General features: G+C 48.0%; 3 protein-coding genes across 7 annotated transcripts; 2 read left to right on the forward strand and 1 right to left on the reverse strand.

Annotated features, from left to right (window-relative positions):
• The first annotated feature begins 6,481 nt into the window (after positions 1 to 6,481).
• Positions 6,482 to 10,956, forward strand: Nr1i3 (nuclear receptor subfamily 1 group I member 3). Of its 4 annotated transcripts, XM_052737588.1 has the most exons (8): positions 6,482 to 6,618; positions 7,099 to 7,229; positions 8,558 to 8,727; positions 8,926 to 9,065; positions 9,251 to 9,396; positions 9,488 to 9,604; positions 9,794 to 9,899; positions 10,816 to 10,956. In XM_052737588.1, exons 1-8 carry the CDS (start codon positions 6,482 to 6,484, stop codon positions 10,943 to 10,945), a joined length of 1,077 nt encoding a protein of 358 aa, XP_052593548.1. In that variant the 3' UTR covers positions 10,946 to 10,956. The 4 variants fall into 4 exon arrangements, with proteins under 4 accessions (XP_052593548.1, XP_052593545.1, XP_052593547.1 ...); XM_052737585.1 differs by having other exon boundaries at positions 9,488 to 9,608; positions 9,783 to 10,943; XM_052737587.1 differs by having other exon boundaries at positions 9,798 to 10,943.
• Positions 10,957 to 11,364: 408 nt separating this feature from the next.
• Tomm40l (translocase of outer mitochondrial membrane 40 like) lies at positions 11,365 to 14,756 on the reverse strand. The gene is made up of 10 exons (XM_052737584.1): positions 14,627 to 14,756; positions 14,156 to 14,405; positions 13,804 to 13,871; positions 13,416 to 13,508; positions 13,041 to 13,142; positions 12,783 to 12,888; positions 12,484 to 12,606; positions 12,295 to 12,371; positions 11,990 to 12,092; positions 11,365 to 11,855 (listed from the first exon to the last, which is right to left on the reverse strand). The coding sequence occupies exons 2-10, from the start codon at positions 14,268 to 14,270 to the stop codon at positions 11,716 to 11,718; spliced, it is 927 nt and encodes a 308-aa protein (XP_052593544.1). The 5' UTR covers positions 14,271 to 14,405; positions 14,627 to 14,756; the 3' UTR covers positions 11,365 to 11,715.
• Positions 14,757 to 16,310: 1,554 nt separating this feature from the next.
• Positions 16,311 to 17,943, forward strand: Apoa2 (apolipoprotein A2). 2 transcript variants are annotated; one of them, XM_052736624.1, is made up of 4 exons: positions 16,311 to 16,664; positions 16,824 to 16,913; positions 17,189 to 17,330; positions 17,713 to 17,943. In XM_052736624.1, exons 2-4 carry the CDS (start codon positions 16,862 to 16,864, stop codon positions 17,834 to 17,836), a joined length of 318 nt encoding a protein of 105 aa, XP_052592584.1. In that variant the 5' UTR covers positions 16,311 to 16,664; positions 16,824 to 16,861; the 3' UTR covers positions 17,837 to 17,943. The 2 variants fall into 2 exon arrangements, with proteins under 2 accessions (XP_052592584.1, XP_052592585.1); XM_052736625.1 differs by having other exon boundaries at positions 16,827 to 16,913.
• Positions 17,944 to 19,250: the final 1,307 nt, after the last annotated feature.

Below are 19,250 nucleotides of genomic sequence, written 5' to 3' on the forward strand. Positions count from 1 at the left end.
AATATAAACAGACTATTTAGGTTTTAAGAGCTAGTTGGGAACAAGCCTAAGCTAAGGCCAAGCTTTCATAATTAATAAGAAGTTTCTATGTCATTATTTGGGAGCTGGCAGTCCAAAGAAAGTCCATCTACAGTTTAGTCCATTATCAACGTAGCAGGAAGCATGGTGGCATACAGGCAGACATGGTGCTGGAGACGTAGTTGAGAGTTCTACATTCAGATCTGGAGAAAGCAGGAAGAGAAAGACGCTGGGCTGGCTTGAACTTTTGAAACTCCAAATCCCACCCCCTAGTATCACACTTCCTCCAACAAAGCCACACCTACTTCAACAAGGCCACACCTCCTAATCCCTCTTAAGTAGTGCCACTACCTAATGACCACTCATTTAAATATATGAGTCTATGGGGGCCATTCCTGTTCAAACCACCACAGGTGCCAACCTAGAAGTTTTCTTTTCCAATTCTGTAGTAAATTCAGCATGACAGTATCTGATTCCCAGGGCCCATTGAACTGGGTCTTAAATGTGTTAAACAATCAATAAAATGACAAAATCACTAATTCAGCTAGTAAGAGCTAAAGAGCCAGGGTCAGAACTTGAACCTAAGTTCTTAGAGTTTTGTTACAGAATATTTGGTTAACTATGTAAAGATATGTTGCATTTGTTTAACTATGTAAAGATGTGTTGCATTTGTTTAATTATGTAAAGATGTGTTACAGTTGTTTATGTTGTGGAATATTTGCTTAACTATGTAAAGATGTGTTGCATTTGTTTAATTACGTAAAGATGTGTTGCTGTTTCATCTTGCCTGCCTAATGCACGCACCTGATTGGTCTAATAAAAAGCTGAATAGCAAATAGCAAGGCAGGAGGTGTAGGCAGGACTTGTGGGCAGGGAGAATAAATAGGAAGAGAAATTTAGGCTCAAAGGAGAAAGAAAAGGAGATGACAGTGAGACTCCAGAGGCCAGACAGACAGACAGACATGGAGGAAGCAGGAAAGTAGGACTTACAGAATGAAAGAAAGGTAAAAAGCCCCAAGGCAAAACATAGATGAATAGAAACAGGTTAAATTAAGTTAAAGAGCTAGTGGGACAAGCATAAGATAAGGCCAAGCATTCATAATTAATAATAAGTCTATCTCTATTTGGGAGCTAGTTGGCAGCCCAAGGAAAATTCCAACTACAGGATTTCTTTTTTTTTCTTTTTCTTCTTTCTTTCATTCTTTCTTTCTTTTTTTTTTTTTAGGCATGGTCTCATTATGTAGCCTTCGTTGTCCTGGGACTCACTGTGATTGAAGAAAAAAAAAAAAACGCGAGGAGAAAAGGGTTTTGCTTCAGCTTACACTTTACAGTCTATCATTAGGGAAACCCAGGGTGGATGTGATGTGACCAGTTGCTGAAGTCCCTGCCTTGCCTTCCGTGAAACGATGAATTGTAACCTGAAATTTTATGCTGCTTTTTTGCCAGGGTGTCTTATCACAGCAGCAGAAAGGAGCTAGAATAACTCCATAATTAAATTCCTTTGTAATAGGATCTCTCTCCTTCACTCCTCCTCCTCACAGTGTCTAACGACAGAACAGGCACTTGATAGTAGGTTGCTGAAATGTATTGTCACTGGAGAAGGGGGTCAGGGACCAAATAGAGGACATTAGTCCTTCCCCTGTAGCCTCTTTGCCCCTCGGTACCACCGTGCCCCAGTCAGCCATGCTAGACACCCAGAGTCATCATTAACTTCTCTTCCTCTTTTTCAACCCAGTGATTTCATTTCCTATGTATATTTTGACACTCCCTCTTCCCAAATGTCCTACCTCTGTTTTAGAATAGGCTTAATCTCTCGCCTGCATTATGGCAATAGCTTGCTGGTCTCCATTTCCAGGCTTCCATCCTCACATTTACCTGTCAACCAGTCACCAAAGTGAGCTACCCAGAATACAGACCTGGCCATATCTTTCCCGGCTCACTCTTTAATTTTTCTTAAATTGCTTCATTTGTGTGTATGCATGTTTACCACAGGACATGTCTAGAAGTCAGAGGACAACTAGCAGAAGACGGTTCCCTCCTTCTGTCATGAGGGTCCCTGGGATTGAACTCTGGTCATCAGGCCTAGAGCATCAGTCACCTTTAAGGCGGAGCCATCTCTCCAGTCTCTGATAAACCAGCTGCGGTGCTATACTCCTGCCATCCCAGAACTGAGAAGGCTGAGGAAGCAAAACTGCAAGAATTCCAGCCTGGCCTACATAACAAGAGCCAAGACCTGTATTGTAAAAGAATAAATAAATAAAGCTCCCCCAATGGATTCAAACTGCTTAATCTGACACATGAGATGTCCCAGTCTGGCCCTGCCAAATCTCAGCCTCATATCGCTTCTCTCTAGCCCTTTGTCCCTTCTCACTCTCAGCAAAAGTCTTACGCTAAGCAAGAAGCCTGTTCACGGCTCTACCATGCCTACCTTTGTGTTTCTGGCTTCTTGAACATCTCGGTTGCGCTCTCTGCTTGGATTTGTTTTAATTTTCTCCTTGCTAATTCTTCATTGTCTTTTAAAGATCAAGTCAGTTGCCACTCATCCAAGAAGGAGATGGAAAACAGCATCGCTCAAATCAGGACCAGGGCCCCTCTTTTGGTCATGTAATCCTCTGAACACAATAGCACCATCATGGGTCTGAATATATTTCTTTATATCTGTTTAAAGGGCTGACTCCTTAATAGGTTTAAACCTCACGACTACAAGAGAGTGTCTTACCCATCTTTTTTATGTCTAATACATGGTAGGGTCTCAGTATTTGTGTTGTTGTTGTTGCTGCTGCTGCTGGATTTGTTTGGTTGGTTGGTTTTTGTTTTTTTGAGACAGGGTTTCTCTGTGTAACCCTTGCTGTCCTGGAAATCACTCTGTAGACCAGGTTGACCTCGAATTCACAGCGATCTTCCTGTCTCTGTCTCCCAAGTGCTGGGATTAAAAGCATGCACCACTACTGCCCGGCTTCAGTCAGTGTTTGTTAATAGAAATAATTACTACACCATCTTCTGAAGTTCATGGATGCATGCACACATGTGGTACACATATGAACTCTCTGGCATGCACATACACATAAAATAAATAATTTTTAAGGCCTACTGTTGTGGAATAATCTTTTTGTACACTGTGAAGATGTATCACTCTAATTGGTTTAATAAAAAGCTGAACGTCCAATAGCTAGGCAGGATTTCCAGACACAGAGGACACCGGGAAGAAGAGCAGAGATTCGAGGAAACACGGAGGAAGGAGGAAAGGCTAGCTAAAAACAAGCTTAAGCTAAGGCTGAGCATTCATAACTAATAATGAGTCTCCATGTCATGATTTGGGGGCTGGCAGTCCAAGACAGCCTGCTACAACCAGGGGTGGCTTTAAAGGTTTCAAAAGCAAAACCAGTCCCAGTATTTCTCTCTCTCTCTCTCTCTCTCTCTCTCTCTCTCTCTCTCTCTCTCTCTCTCTCTCTCTCTCTCTCTCTCTCCTCCCTGCAGATCTGGATGTAGAATTCTCAGCTACTTCTCAAGCATACCACCATGCTTCCTGCCATGATGATAATGGACTAAACCTCTGAAACTGTAAGCAATTGCCAGTTAAATGCTTTCTTTTATAAGAGTTTGCTTGAGCCGGGTGGTGGTGGCATTCGCCTTTAATCCCAGCACTCAGGAGGCAGAGGCAGGTGAATCGCTGAGTTAAAGGCCTGTCTGGTCTACAGAGCAAGTTCCAGGACAGCCAAGGCTACACAGAGAAACTTTGTCTTGAAAATCAATCAATCAATCAAGCAAACAAACAAACAAACAAATATCAACATGGCAACCGCAATATTGAACCAAGTATGGGAATCCTCTGATTACCAGGTCTTATGTGATCACACAGCTCACAACCCATGAACTCAGCTCTAGGACAAGAGTTCCCAAATCAAGTTTAACTACCTCTAATTTATTAGAGGCCGTGTGTGTGTGTGTGTGTGTGTGTGTGTGTGTGTGTGTGTGTGTGTGCGCGCGCGCGCGCGCGTACCTATGGAGAGCAGGGGACAATCTTGGGTACCGTTCATTTCTCAGGTGCCACCCACTTTGCTTTTTGAGGATTTTTGTGGGTTTTACATTCCTTTATTTGGGAAGGGGTGCACATATGCCACTGAGCATTTATAGAGGTCAGAGGACAACTTGCAGGGGCCAATTCTCTCCTTCCACCATGTGGATTCTGGGTATCAAAGAGGTCATCATGCTTGGCAGCAAGTGCCTTTACCCACTGAGTCATTCACCAGCCCCACCTTGTTTCTTGAGACAGTCTCTCACTGGTCTGGAATTTGCCAACTCGGCTAGACTTGCCACAGGGATCCACCTGTCTCTGCCTCCTTGGCACTGGGGTTACAAGTGTGTCCTGCTGTAATGAGTCTTTGTCTGTCCCGCCAGCTCCCAAATAATGATACAAAGACTTATCATTAATTATGAAAGATCAGCCTATAGCTTAGGCTTATTCCCAACTAGCTCTTATAACTTAAATTAACCCATTTATATTAATCTACATCCTGCCACATGACTCGTGGCTGTTACCTCTCCTCCTGCACATCCTGCTTGCTCTGAATCTCCTGGCATGTGGTGATATAGTGTGTACCCTCATAAACTTGTCCGAGGATCAGAGGACAGACAGAGCCAGCCACTAGATTAGACATAGAGGTCAGGCAGTGGTGGCACACACGTTTAATCCAAGCACTTGAGATCTCATGCCTTTGCTTAGGAAGCACACATGCCTTTAATCTCAGGAAGTAATATGGCAGGACAGAGAAAGGTATATAAGGTGTGAGGAAACAGGAATTCATTCTCTTTAGGCTGAAGATTTTGTAGAGGTAAGAACTAGTGGCTGGATGTGATATTCCACAACATCCCACTGTGCCTTTTAAAACAATGTGGGTTTGGGGCCAGTGAGATGGCTCACTGGTTAAGAGCACTAGAGGACCCGGGTTCAATATCCAGCAACCACATGGCAGCTCGATATTGACTGTGTAACTCCAGTTCCCAGGGATCTGGAACCCTCACACAGACATGCGTGTAGGCAAAAACACCAATGCACACAAAATAAAAGGTAAATCTTAAAAAAAAAAAAAAAAAAGAAGTAGGTTCTAGGATCTACACCCAGGGCCTCTGCTTGCGCAGTCTGTTCTTCACTGAGCCATCGCTCGATGGCCTAGAGTTCACTTTTACTCACATCTCAGTCATCCCAAGTAAGGAAGTGGCGTCGCTTTTGGCCTCCTGCCTAAGTTCTTAGTCTCCTGAAGTCCTTTTTAAACAAATTTCTGGGGCTACAGAGAAGGCTCAGAGAGTAAGAGAATTTTTGCTCTTGCAAAGGATTCAAGTTCAGTTCCTAGTACCGGACACGGTAGCTCACAGCTGCCTATAACTCCAGTCCCAGAAGACCAGATGCTGTCCTCCGTTATCTGTGGGTACTTAGGTGTACACATTAAAAGGAAAAAAAATAATAAATCTTTTTTTTTTTTAAGGAAGAAAGAGCTGGGCAGTTGGTAGCACATGCCTTTAATCCTAGCACTTGGGAGGCAGAGCCAGGTGGATCTCTGTGAGTTCGAGGCCAGCCAGGGCTATACACAGAGAAACCCTGTCTGGAAAGAAAGAAAGAAAGAAAGAAAGAAAGAAAGAAAGAAAGAAAAGAGAGGGAGGAAGAGAGAGAAAGAAAGAAAGAAAGAAAGAAAGAAAGAAAGAAAGAAAGAAAGAAAAGAAGGGAGGAAGAGAGAGAGAAAGAAAGGAGAAGAGGGAGAGGGAGAGAGAGAGAGAGAGAGAGAGAGAGAGAATCCTTTGAGAACCTGATATAACTGTTATAGCTATCCTTTTACTATTGGCATACTGTATGTGGAAAAGCTTGCCCTCTCTCCCTCTTTCTCTCTCCTCAGTTTACCCAGGATCCATGTAAGAGGGGACTGTAGATTTAGCCTAAAGCTCACCAATAGGAAAAACTTCCATTAGTCTGATAAGTAGCAGCTTTTAATGAGTTATGAGGTCCCCACCTATCATAGTCCATCCCCATCTGCTGCCAACCAACAGTAGGGGCATGCTAGGAAAACCTCCCGCCCCAGGTCTTTGCCCTGGGTCCAAAGTCTGCATCCTACCTACATATGGCACAGAGAGTATCTGAATTTCACATGCATGAGACCTAGAAAACAAGGTTCCAAGAACAATCCCTAATTCCTGCAGTTCCTGAGATCACAAGGAAAGTAGGGTCAGAGTGGAGGCTTGGGGAGAGGCACCTCACACCAGATTTTGTGGCCTACATGTGACATTCTGCCTAAGAGAAACAGGTGAGTATTCTGTTGGAGGCCAGAGACTGAAAACAACATTTTTGCTTTTAGTATAGACAGTGCTGGGGGATCGGGTGGAGGGTAGTTGTGGGAAGGGATTCCACAGGAGAAGAAGAGAGTCTAGTGTGAGCCGGAGCTGACTGTTAACTCCCTCCCACATTCAGGAGACCATGACAGGTGTGCTAACACTTGAAACCATGGCCAGTGGAGAGGGATGTGGGCCAAGGAACTGTGTGGTGTGTGGAGACCGGGCCACAGGCTATCATTTCCATGCCCTGACTTGTGAGGGCTGCAAAGGCTTCTTCAGGTGAATGCTTTCTCCCCAACAGAAACAACCCCCACACTCCTATCAGTCTGCCTTGAAACATTGGCACATCTCCAAGCTTCTCGTGCTGTAATACTCTTAGGGCTAAGCTCAACTACCCTGTGTCTCGCACCCTCAGTCTTGCTGACCACAGCACTGCATGAAACTGGTGACATAATAAAAGAGCAGGCCAACCATTTGTCCTAGAGACACAGCCTATTAGTCAAGATCAAGAGCACTTGTTCAGTACACACTACCTGTAAAGTACCAAGTTAGTACTATACAAAGAAGGTTCCCGAGTGAGGGTTCCTTGTGTCCTCATGAAAATGCTCCAGCTACCTCCGAAGACCTTTGGACACAACTCCGATTAGCCTGTTGTTAAATCAATTCGTCTTTTAGGCCATACCCTTTCAGCCTCTTCTTATACCCACCTGCCTGTTCACTGCCATCCCAAATCCTGTAGTGTCTTTCTCTGTCTCACAGGAGAACAGTCAGCAAAACCATCGGTCCCATCTGCCCCTTCTCTGGAAGCTGTGAGGTTAGCAAAGCCCAGAGACGCCACTGTCCAGCCTGCAGGTTGCGGAAGTGTCTAAACGCTGGCATGAGGAAAGACAGTGAGTTGGTGGCTCGCTACTACCCCAGGAATCCTTGGAGTGTGCTTCTCGGCTTATTGTGTACCTAATAGCTCTCATGTCCCACATAGCAGGCAGAGTAAACTTTTTGAAACTAATCAGATTATGCCACTGTTTCCAAAATATCCAGTCTCTCTTTTTAAAAATATGCATTTATTTTTCATGTGTATAAGTGTTTACCTGCATATATATCTGTGCACCATGTGCATCTGAGCATGTCAGGTCCCCAGGAACTGAAGTTACAGATGGCTCTAAGTTGCCATGTGGGTGCTTGGAATTGAACCCAGGTCCTCTGCAAGATGAACCAGTGCTTTTTAACCCTGAGACATTTCTCCAGTCTCTTTCCTCCCTCCAATCTCTTTTGAGGGGAATGATTTCCTCCACATCCCACTTCAGACTTTGTCTCTTAAGCCCCTTCCATACATTCCAGCCACATTGGCTCAATGCTGTCCTTGAGCATATCAAGCATACTCTTCACCAGGACTTTCTCATTTGCCAGTCTCTCTACCTGAAATGCCCTTCTCCTTCGCATTCACATGGCTTGCTTTTCCTCTTCCGTCTCTTGAGGACACAGTACCTGCCATCTCATAGGTACTTCTTAGTTATTCACTGCTGCTCTCTCTGAACCAGGTAGCCGTGCTATGCTCCCAACAGATAATGAAGCTGGCCTCCCACAACTCAAGTCAGCTAAAAAGCAGAGTCCCACTTCAGCATCAGGGCCTGTCTGCCTCTCAAACTCTTGCTTTACAATATCACACTCCTTTCAACATGGAGCAGGGGAAAGGACGCTGTATGAGCTAAATGACATTGATTTGGGTTCTGCCTGTACCACTTATTTTATGACTGTGGAAGTGTTGCTGGAGCCTACGTTTCTGAAAAATAGGAAGCCTGCCCTGCCCAGGTTAGAGTTGCTGTATCCAGTGAAATCTAGCCACAGGACCTTTGAAATTACAATGCTATGCAAATATAGTGACATTTTCAATATTAAGACCCTTCTTCAATGTTCCCAAGGAGCCGAACATCTTATACCCTTCCCACTTTTCTCTCCACCCTTCCCTTCTTTCCCATGGTGCATTGTTTTCTGCTGCAGTGTATCACAGATAAATATGAAGTTGGCAGAAGCGTGCAGGGATCCCCTGCCACCTGAAGACACCAGTTCAGTGAAGTCTAAGGAAGCCTCAGAAACCTTCCTTTCTCCCTCGGTCCTTCCTTACATGGGGACGGACATTGAGTAGCCTCAACTCAAGGGGTGGCAGAAAGGTATTCTCTGCTGCTCTGAACAGCTTTGTCCTCTCTCTCGCCTGACGCAGTGATACTGTCAGCAGAAGCCTTGGCGTTGCGGCGAGCCAGGCAGGCACAGCGGCGGGCACAGAAAGCATCCTTGCAAATGAGTCAGGAGCAGAGAGAGCTGGTCCAGACCCTCCTGGGGGCCCATACTCGCCACGTGGTCCCCATGTTTGACCAGTTTGTGAAGTTCAGGGTGAGCACTTACAGGATCTGCCTTGGGTGCCTGAGGAGGTGGCCTGAGGGAGAGGGCTATGTACCATGCCCTGACAGAGGACAGTTCTCCAGAACCCTAGAGTGGGCAGGTTCCTCAGCCAAAAACCCCTTCTAAGGCTGGTGAGGCCCAAAGGACAGCCAAGGTTGAGGCCTCTCACTCACGCACTGAACTCTACAGCCTCCAGATTACCTGTTCATCCATCACCGGCCCTTCCCTCCTCTGGTCCCCGTGAGGCCTCTGCTCACACACTTTGCAGATATTAACACTTTCATGGTGCAGCAGATTATCAAGTTCACCAAGGACCTGCCCCTTTTCCGGTGAGTATCACATGATCTTTCAGGAAGTCAATGCTGCATATATCATACCGGTCTCTTAATAATGTCACATATCCCTTAAACTTTCCAAGCACTGGGTCTTAAATTTTCAGCTCTTAAGTCTGTCATTCAGGCCTTTTCAACGCGCAGACTTAAGTCTGAAGTGCCTTTGTTTTCTGCCCACACAGGTCCCTACCCATGGAGGACCAGATCTCCCTTCTCAAGGGGGCAGCTGTGGAAATACTGCATATCTCACTCAACGCTACTTTCTGTCTTCAAACACAGAATTTCTTCTGTGGGCCTCTTTGCTACAAAATGGAAGATGCAGCCTATGGTGAGCTGGTAGAGCATACAGGGTATGGATCCTTGTGGTGTACGGCATGAAGCAATGACCAGGAGGATCCTAAGCCCATCATCTCTCACAGTAGGGTTCCAGGGGGACTTTTTGGACTTGGTCATTCGCTTCCATGGGACATTGAAACGACTGCAGCTCCAGGAACCTGAGTACGTGCTCCTGGCTGCCATGGCCCTCTTCTCTCCAGGTGAGAATCATCCAAAAGCCAAGGGACTCTGGCCCCACCACCTCTACCAAAACTCAAAACTTTAATCTATCCCTGACCATCTAGCTTCTAAACCATAGAGTGGGTCTATCCCATTCTTGGCCCCTGGACAACGTGAGGCTTCCCACCCGTGTTCCCTGCCACCTTGTTCTTCCCAATTTTTCATCTCAGACAGGCCTGGACTGACCCAGAGAGAAGAGATTGATCAGCGGCAAGAGGAGATGGCACTGATCTTGAACAACTACATTATGGAACAGCAGTCAAGGCCCCAAAGTCGGTAGGTAGGAGGCTGGGGGCTCAGGAAGGAGACTGGGGGCTCAGAGGCTGCCTTGGGGGAAGGAAGGGATCTGAGAAACATTGAGATCAGGATGAATGTATTTTACTGCTGTTTCCTTTGGGAAACCAAGTACTTAGGAATCCAGGCCTTCCCTTGGGCCACCCCTATCACACATAGTTCCAGTATCCAAATTATTCATACTGCTGTTCCATCTCACTTTTCCAAGGTTTTTTGTTTGTTTGTTTGTTTTTTATTCAGTAGAGATGCAAAGTAGTAGCTCTTGGCCTGTGTATGATAGCATTCCTGAGATTGGTGATATCCATCACCTCACCTCTCCAACTTTTCCAAACTAAAGCAAAATTTCCAAAATCTTGTTCATTCTTCTTTTTGGCCCTCTCCTCTCCCTTGGGTCAGTTCCTTGAATTTTTCAGTTCCGTTTGAAGTCACGGTCATTCACAGTTTCGTGGACAAAGCCTGTCCCTAGTTCAGTCGTCCAGGCTCTGAAGTTCATGCCACTTCTGTTCTGCTCACTCCTTGATAAATCAGTTTGCTAAGAGGTGGATGCTTTTACCATCGAACAACACGCCCACCTCCTAGAACTCCATCTAGAAGGCCCCACCTTTAGATTCTATATAGCTGAAGTTCTGGCCAAGTCTAGCCATTCCTTTACACTTGACCTCTAAGCCCTGGGCTCAGGAAAAACTAGGCACAAAGAAGGAAGACAATGTTGACAGAAGCCCTCTTGGGGACTTCTGAAATTTTTCAGATATGGTTTGTGCCATCCACAGCATGATTCTCCAATGTTCAGACTTAGCCTCCTTGAGGGACAGTTCAGGGGACGGGAGACTCAGGACAAGACTCCCAGTTGCCTCATTTCCCTCTTCTTTCCCTGGTAACCCTACTACTCCCTCCAAAGGTTTCTGTACCCAAAGCTGATAGGCCTGCTGGCTGAGCTCCGGAGCATAAACAATGGATACTCATATGAAATCCAGCGCATCCAGGGACTGTCTGCTATGATGCCACTGCTTGGGGAAATCTGCAGCTGAGGCCCAGGCTTGCCTCTTTCCCCAGACTCCCCACACACTGGACTGGAAAGGGGAAATTGCTGTACCCAAGATGGGGACCAGCTTAAAGGAGCTCAGTGACAGCAATGAAATGCTGAACAGTAACTGTCTCTTCGTGTGGTCATCGGTGGGGCATGGAGAGGGCAGGGGGCAGAGGGTGGGGAGTTCGGGTGACCATAGGGTCAAAGTTGTTCTCTAGAGACATAGAAGATGGGAAAAAAGGAAGCCTCAGGGCTAGGAGGTAAAGTTCCTTCTGGGAATGGGTGGGCCCATTCTTCTGTCTTTCTATGGCCAGAGATTTAGCTCTTTAACCCTACTTTCCCCACCTTGGGAGGCCAAGGGATGGAAAATGGGAGGAATGGGGCAGGGAGCTGATCCCATGCAGATTTTTCTGCCCTGAAGAAGGAGGAGCTAATATTGTAATCAAACAAAAGTAACAAAGAAGAAAGTAGGGTGCGGGGAGCCAGATACATCCCTTAATCCTTCTCCTTCAGTCCAGAGCCATAGAGCTTGTGGAAAATTATAGTGGGGCTGATGGCAGATTTGGGAACCTCAAACCACTGCCTCATTGGAAAGTGATCCTGTGGCAAGCTCCAGTTCTGAGAAGGACATGGTCCCGTCCCCCACTCTGCCCATGGGACCTAGAAGTCATCCAGCAAGGTAGGCTCTGGGGTGGGACCTAGTTAGTCTCTGGCCCTAGGGCATCTGACTCAAAGGTTCCAGCTGCTGTGGAGGCTGCCTCCAGGACATCTTCAGCCCACAGTGATGCTGAAGCCACAATGGAATCTGTTGCGCCAGTGATTGAGGAAGGCTCCGAGGGCCAGAGTGACAGGCAGGGGAGGCATCTTCTTCTCCAACACAGCACCTACACACCAGTTACTATCCACCAAGCCTGCCAGGGAAAAGAATACTGATCAGGTTGTTTTGTAGGACTTGGAGGAAGGAGTCAACTGAAGTAGGGTAGAGCCTTCCTCCTTGCACATCCCCAGATTCCTCGGCAGTTCCAAATGTCAGAGTAACCCTCACCTCGAAACACCATATTGGCCTGGGGCAGAGTCAGGTGGTAACCAAAGGAGAAGGTTGTATCTTGTAGCCTTGTATTTGCCTCAAACTCCACTCCAACCTGAACCTGAGAAGCAGGGACAAAATGAGAGGCGGGACAGTCACCATGGCTACCAGAAGAGTCCTGACAGAGCACCAGCAAGCTGAACTCGTGTGTGAAAACATATGCCAATGTGAGAGTAGGGAGAATAATGGGGCAGCAGCCTGGGGAGACTTGAGGGGCAGAGTTTCTGACTGACTAGGATAGCGGATGAGCTCAGTAATCTTACCTGTTCATTCGCCCTGTGGTAATAACTTGCATGGGCCCCACCTGACCCAACATTCAACGTAGCTACCCAGTGTACCGCTGGGGGGAAAAGAACAGAGGGAGAAGAAAGTTACTGCAGTAAATCCCGGCAAGGAACCCCAGAAAAGCCCCGAGTCGCTCCTCCTCACCCCTGTCTCCCTTGGCGCCGTACCTGAGTACTTCCCAGCCAGAGTCAAGATGGCCCCCTCTTCGCCTGGTCGTCGGTGGTAAACCAGCTCTCCTCCTAGCACCAGCCGATGAGTGATGCTCTGCAGGAAGTGAGCAACCATGATCACTGTGGAGGAGCGAGGAGACAAGAGTCAGGTTGGCACCCTTACCGTCCTGTCACCCCCACTCTAGCCTGCCCAGAAAGTTCCTTCTCTAGTCCCCAAACTGTACCGAAGATGAAACGGCATGATTGACATTTTTTTTGCAAATGGACGAGCAAGAACTCTGTCCCGGTCCCCCCACCTGATTCCCCGATCAGGTCAGGATTTCCCAGGGTCAGAGTGGCGGTGTAGTCGTCTCCCCGATATTCGCCATCAAACTGCCAGGTCAGGAACTTGGCCTGCTGCGTCTGGTGAGGAGAGGAAGAGATAAAATACCCTTCCCTCTTTTTACGTTCAGTATTGCCTCTGCTCCCCCCCCCCCCCCGGCCCCCCAAGGCAGGATACCCATGGAAGAGAGAGAGGAGTGCCTCGGTAGATGGAGGCAGGAACTGTGGGTCACCTGGAAGACAGCCTTAGCTCGCAGCCGCTCTGCCAACAGAAGCAGGACCTGGGCGTTGAGACTGCCACTGCTGTCCATATCCCCCACCACGGTGGGGAACACCTGTTAAGGAATGTAGACGGTAAGGCTGAGATGGGCAGGTAGTTTTATTCACCTAACCACGAACACTAAGGGATTTCAGGAACATCACACAGTGCCCCCTGGTGGACGTCAAAGACAAACTCGGGCATCTTTGCGCAGGAATCTCTCTAGCCTCTCCCATTCAGAAGAGACACAGAGAACACAGTTGCTGACAACACACACATCTCCTCCTTCTCGAGACCTACGCCCCTGTGGGGTTCTAGGGAGTTGACGCAAGTGTGGTGGAGCCCTCACCTCAGTGGGGCTAAGCTGCCAGTCCCCTGCATAGGCGGCATGGAGGTGATAGCCTGGTAAACCCAGAGCACTCATGTGCACAGTATGAGCTACCTGAGGAAAGAAGAGACAATGGAGAGCATGACATTCTACTTCACTTCAACTCCCTACCCCACCCTTGATCTTTTTCCATCCATGAGATTCTTTTAAAAACCTCAACTATTCCAGCATATGCAGAGGGTCACTGGATTTTAAGCAACAAGTCCCACAAGCAAAGAAAGGAGAAGGGACCCCTTTGTCCCTCATTGTCCCACATAGCCTGGCTAAGACTGGAGTAAAGGGTGCGAAGAAGAGGATCCGGGGACAGGCAGGGAGGAGAAGTAAGGAAGGGCCCGAGAAGTGGGAGCACCTGGAAATGGCTACTCAGAACCTTGTTGACAACCAGCTTCACGCCCTCCATCTGTGCTGGAAATACATCTGAAAGAAGCGAGGGGAAGGGAAGGAATAAGTACAGATAAGGACTCCTAACCAAGGAGGCTAGACTTCCCTTTCAGTCCCTTACGAAGCATTGGAGGAAATGACCTCCTTTCAAATCCTGCAACGAAACGCTCTGCTTTGGACGTCTGATCCTTCTTGACTGCTGGGTGTTCCGGCTGCGCTCTCTCCTTTCTGTTCGCGTCACTGGACATCAGCTGGACATGCCAGACAACCCCCCCAACTCCACCCCTTCAACCTGAGACACCCCATTGCCAAGTCCTCACCTTTGCACAGCCGATGCAGCTCATCGAAGCTCCCGGGGTTGGGCAGCGGTTCCTCTCGACGGGGGCCCCGGCGGGGTAAAGTCCCCATCGGTGCCAGGCCCAGGGTGTTCCCCATTTTAGTCCAGGGGACAGGGAGGGTTTGGGGTTAGCCTGGGGAAACAATCTCCTGCTCCCTCTATCCTCCACGGGCTCCACCCCCCATCATCAGGCTCCCCAGTTTCAGAAACTTCCATATGGTTCAATGCTAGACCTGCAACAAGGAACAGTAGGGGGAAAGAGCGCCGATGGGAAAATTGAATCCCAGGCACACTCCCGCCCCACCGTTGATCCCTCACCCCCACCTGTCACCCCTGCCCGCTCTCCTATTATCTATTCTTAACCACCACCACAGGCTTCAACTAGCTCCCTGGTTCCTCTAGTCTTCATTCCCTTGTCCCAAAGTTTTGCCCGCAATGGAACACTAGCCCTTACCATCTCAAGCCATCCTGCTGCCCCTTTCCCCCAGGCACACCCCGGTCATCTTGATGGGGGCAGCCATCTTGAGTAATGGCAGAACCATAGCTTCACCCTGCGTTTCAAGCATGGCCATAGGCGCCATCTTGGAAATGGGCAAAGGAAGCGCTCAAAGACCCAACCCACCCAATGATGAAAAAAGGTGCTTCCATTTCCCAGGGACCAATGGGAGAGGAGGAAACAGAAGAGTGGCAGGCCTGGCAGCCCCCGAGCTTCACTCCGACGCTGCAGTGGCGAGGGGGAGTTGGTGGGTGGTACTTGAGAGTTGAGTCGAAGGCCACCTTACCGAGCTCGCCCAGCCTCTTCAAGGTCGAGATAAACTTTTGAGCACTCAAGACACTAGAGGGAGCATTTTTGTCGCTTGCACCACTGGAGTTCCTTGAACCGGACTTGAGAAAAGTGAAACTACCGTTTGAGTTTGGAGACGTATTTTGTGAAGAGACGCTCAGGGATTGTGAAAACCTAGTTCCCATTACTCTCAACCTTCCTGAAATCCTCTGGGGAGTCCCCACGGCCCTCCACCACACATCTCCTAAGGACTGCTGCTCACAAACACAGCTCTCCCCTGGAAAACAGAACCCTCCCTCTACTCCCTCCCGACTCTGGAATTCTACATGCCTTTGCCTTCTTGTTAGAAGAGGAATGATTGTGAGGGCTTGAGGGAGGCGAGCGGGTTGTGGGCAGAACTAATTTCTGAAGCAGCTGCCCTCTCTAGTTAGTCCTTCCTTGCAGAAAGGAGTAATAAAATCCAGGACGACGGCTACAGCCTGTACTTAACACTCTTCCCCCGGGGCCAGGGGCAAGCGGTAGTGTGCCCCTCGAACCGCTTCACAAGAGGAGAGCTGGAAAGGGGAAAGATTTCTTAGTCATGGTTTGCACCCCCTCACTAGCTTCCACACTTCCACCCCCCCACCCCCACCCCCACCCCGTATCTCTCAGTAGTGCTCCAGTGCACATAGGGTAAGCTTTACGGGCAAAGGGTGAAAGATTTCAGTCTCTACTTAGCTAATCCACAGGAAAGCTCTGGGCCTAGGGAATGTGCCTCTGTCCTCCCACACAATTAGAGCTGGACCAAGGGCCAGGACCTCACTGATAAGGTGATCAAATGACCAGGCACCTTCGACCTGGACAGAAACCTCTTGACTATTGCATTTGGGAGCAGGAGGGCAGAGGCTGTTTTTCTGAATTTGTTTTTTTGGGGGGTAGGGTATTCTCATCGATAAGAACCCAGGAGTGTTATTCTACATTCTCATGCCCCTCTTCCTGTCTCATTACACATTAACTCAAAAAGGGACAGAGTCAGCTGTATCTGTTCTGGCTTGTATTCCCCTAAGCCGCATTCCCTGCCACTCCTTTTTTCTTATTTATTTTCTTTTTCTTTCCTTTTTAAAAAAAGTTTTGTTTTTTTTTTTAATTTTTTAGACAGGGTCTCTCTATGCAACCCTAGAACTCACTATATAGACCAGGCTGGCCTCAGATTCACAGAGATCAATCTGCCTCTGCCTTCCCAGTGCCGGGATTAAAGGCACTTGCCACATGCCTAGTTTCTTCCTCCTTTCTTTTGTTCCCAAATACCTCTTTGCCAAGTTGCTATGAGGGGATGTAGGTTTGGGGGAATGTAGTCTATCCATTATGAGGTAAAGATAACAAGGGCTAAGGGCTTCATGTCAGAGCTTTCCAGAGAAACAATTTAGAATCCTGATTCCCTGCTACACATTAACCCATCAACTTCAGCCCTCGGTCCCAAAAGAATAAATCATAAGCAGATCTTGGTCTTCATGAGAGTTTATACCCCCTGCCTCTCATTCTAACACCAAGCGCCCCTTTGGCTTGTTCTTTTATCCGTCTCTCCAACTTGTTTACTCCAGCGTGATCTCTGCCCCCTCTGGACTTGCTCTTCTCTGTGTCACCTGACAGGGTGGGGAAGTCGATGTGTATATAGCCCCTGCCTCCTGTCAGGCCCGGAGTAGACGCCGAGGACAGCGACACTGAACAGGTATGATGAGGGCGCGAGAGATGTGGGCAGCATGTAAAGAGGATGGGACTTTAACCGTGGAAAAGGAAAGACTTAGGTTTGGCCTGGGGCGGGGGGTGGGGGGTGGGGATCCCTGGAAGGGGCTATAGCCCATCTGACTTCAGTGTCCTTTCCCACCAGCAGCTCGGTTCCTAGGCCACGTCCTCACTGCTGCCATCATGAAGCTGCTTGCAATGGTTGCACTGCTTGTCACCATCTGTAGCCTGGAAGGTGAGTTCATAACACGGAGAAAGGAAACCAAAGAAAAGAAGGTGCTGGGGGTCTTGGCTACCCAACTCCCTTGTGCCTCTATAGCTGAGCGTGCCAACCAGAACTCAAGAGGAAGATCATTCCCTTTCTAAAGAAAAAAAAAAAAAACCTAGCAGGACACCAATTTGAGGAAGGAACTAAAAGCTGGGGTGGATCTTGTGGGGTGTGAGGGGAGACCAAGATTCATTGCTGGAAATCCATGGAAATGAAAAGCTCATGCATATGTGTTTGTGTAGGGGCTTTGGTTCGGAGGCAGGCAGAGGAGCCGGGACAGCCAGATATGCCGACCATGTTCAGTCAGTATTTTAAGGCCATGGCTGACTATGGCAAGGACTTGATGGAAAAGGCCAAGAGCTCAGAGATTCAGACCCAAGTCAGGTAAGTCTCCAGGAGAGGGCTCAAGGGCTCCAGGACTGCAGAAAATAGGAAGATAGGAATTCTCATGGGAACCTTCACTCAGCGGCTGGGGTGCCAGATTAGGTTTAAATTGGGAAGAAAAATTCCCCCCTTACCCAATAGATTAAGTGTATTCCTCAGACAGATGGGGGCAGCAGGAAGTGGACCTTGGACTCCCGTCATCTCTAGTGTCTGATCCCCTGCTGCATGGAAGGTCTACTCCTTCTCTTACAGACTTTGATATACCAGGATACATCAGGGTGTATCACTTGGGAAACTGGGTCAGTCTGCTCTTCACTACCGATGAAGACCCTGTCAGTGACTAGGGCCGTTCACACTAACCTCTGGCCCTTCCCCTCCCCAGGTCTTACTTTGAAGAGACAGAAAAGCAGCTGACCCCCCTAGTCAAGACAGCCGGAACTGATCTGATGAACTTCCTCAGCAAATGGATGAACCTTGAGAAAGCAGCTCCTGCTGCTGCTAAGTGAGTTGTGCCCGGGCACCAGTCCTCCTGCCCCAGCTGCCCTACTGGCCTGCCCCAGAGCCAATCTCTCTACCTTCTGCTGGTTTTCTACAATAAATGCGGAAGGATCAAGCTGTGTCTCGTGTCTGGGTGATTGGGAGAAGTAGTGAGTGGGGGAGGAGCAGGAGGAAGGAAGGAAAAAGATCAATCTGTTTCTAAAAGGGGAAGGGGAGTTTTGGTGGGACCTGTGAAGAAAGGACTGAAGAAATAGATGATGGACGTGATAGAGTAGATGCCTGTGATTTGTCACCAAACCCAAGGAGTGTCCCCACGATGCTCTGTAGCATCAGTGAAGGACATGGACCCAAGAAAGGAATGAAGGACTCACAGACAAAAATCCCTTGAGTTGGGGGTCATAGGAAACAAGGGTAACCCTCAGAATTTCTCCTTAAACTTTCTATGAAAAGATCATGGGTTTGTTGTTGTTTTGTTTTGTTTAAAAAGAGCCCCGCAGCCAGGTGGTGGCACTCGCCTTTAATCCCAGCACTCAGGAGGCAGAGCCAGGCGAATCTCTGTGAGTTCGAGGCCAGCCTGGGCTACCAAGTGAGTTCCAGGACAGGCACCAAAACTACACAGAGAAACCCTGCCTCGAAAAACCAAAATTATAAAAATAAAAAGAACCCTGCAGTGTGATTCAAGGGCCCATCTTTCCTTTTGATCTTGGGGAACGCTGTGTTTCCGTCATCCCACAATAAAAGGTTAGGTTAACCCTTTTCTCCCAGAGCGCTCTAGTGTCTTCACTCAAAACCCCTCATTTAGCTGGGTGTGGTGGCCTTTAATCGCAGGAGCCGGGAGTTCCAGGACAGCCAGAGCTACAAAATAAACTCTGTCTCATAACAAAGCAAGCCAACAAACCAACCCAAAAGGAAAAGGAGAACAAACAAAATGGCTAAGGATATAGTTTATGGTAGATCCCTTACCTAGCATGTGTGAAGCCCTAGGTTCAATCCCAGCATTTGAACAACCAATATAAAAACAACAACAACGAAACTTTCTGTTTTATGTAGAACAATGTATATAGACAAGAAAGTCGGTGTCCCTACTTTCAAGGTGACCTTAGACAAGTTAATACGTCGAAGTCTGAATTTCTTTTTTTTTTTTGGTTTTTCGAGACAGGGTTTCTCTGTGTAGCTTTGCGCCTTTCCTGGAACTCGCTTTGGAGACCAGGCTGGCCTCGAACTCACAGAGATCCGTCTGGCTCTGCCTCCCGAGTGCTGGGATTAAAGGCGTGCGCCACCACCGCCCGGCTGAAGTCTGAATTTCTTATACAGGTTAGTGAGCAGATAAAATGATACAACGGGAAAATACCTTGAAAATATAAATCACTATGCAGTGCTGTGCTGTCCGGCACAGGGGATTGCCAGGGGTGAGCCTGGACA

The sequence above is a fragment of the Peromyscus californicus genome, unplaced genomic scaffold, assembly GCF_007827085.1.
Source record: "Peromyscus californicus insignis strain IS unplaced genomic scaffold, ASM782708v3 Scaffold_14__1_contigs__length_90479793_seg_2, whole genome shotgun sequence".
Classification (NCBI taxonomy): Eukaryota; Metazoa; Chordata; class Mammalia; order Rodentia; family Cricetidae; genus Peromyscus; species Peromyscus californicus.

Bases quoted from the DNA above. Each gene is read 5' to 3' on its own strand.
- Nr1i3 (XM_052737588.1), top strand. From the start codon at position 6,482: ATGACAGGTGTGCTAACACTTGAAACCATGGCCAGTGGAGAGGGATGT. The intron at 9,605-9,793 runs GTGAGAATCATC...TTTTCATCTCAG, and splicing joins CATGGCCCTCTTCTCTCCAG to ACAGGCCTGGACTGACCCAG. The intron at 9,900-10,815 runs GTAGGTAGGAGG...CTCCCTCCAAAG, and splicing joins CAGTCAAGGCCCCAAAGTCG to GTTTCTGTACCCAAAGCTGA.
- Tomm40l (XM_052737584.1), bottom strand. From the start codon at position 14,270: ATGGGGAACACCCTGGGCCTGGCACCGATGGGGACTTTACCCCGCCGG. The intron at 12,889-13,040 runs GTGACCCACAGT...TCTCCTCACCAG, and splicing joins GAGCTAAGGCTGTCTTCCAG to ACGCAGCAGGCCAAGTTCCT. The intron at 12,093-12,294 runs GTAAGATTACTG...CCTGCTTCTCAG, and splicing joins ACCACAGGGCGAATGAACAG to GTTCAGGTTGGAGTGGAGTT.
- Apoa2 (XM_052736624.1), top strand. From the start codon at position 16,862: ATGAAGCTGCTTGCAATGGTTGCACTGCTTGTCACCATCTGTAGCCTG. The intron at 16,914-17,188 runs GTGAGTTCATAA...GTGTTTGTGTAG, and splicing joins CACCATCTGTAGCCTGGAAG to GGGCTTTGGTTCGGAGGCAG. The intron at 17,331-17,712 runs GTAAGTCTCCAG...TCCCCTCCCCAG, and splicing joins GAGATTCAGACCCAAGTCAG to GTCTTACTTTGAAGAGACAG.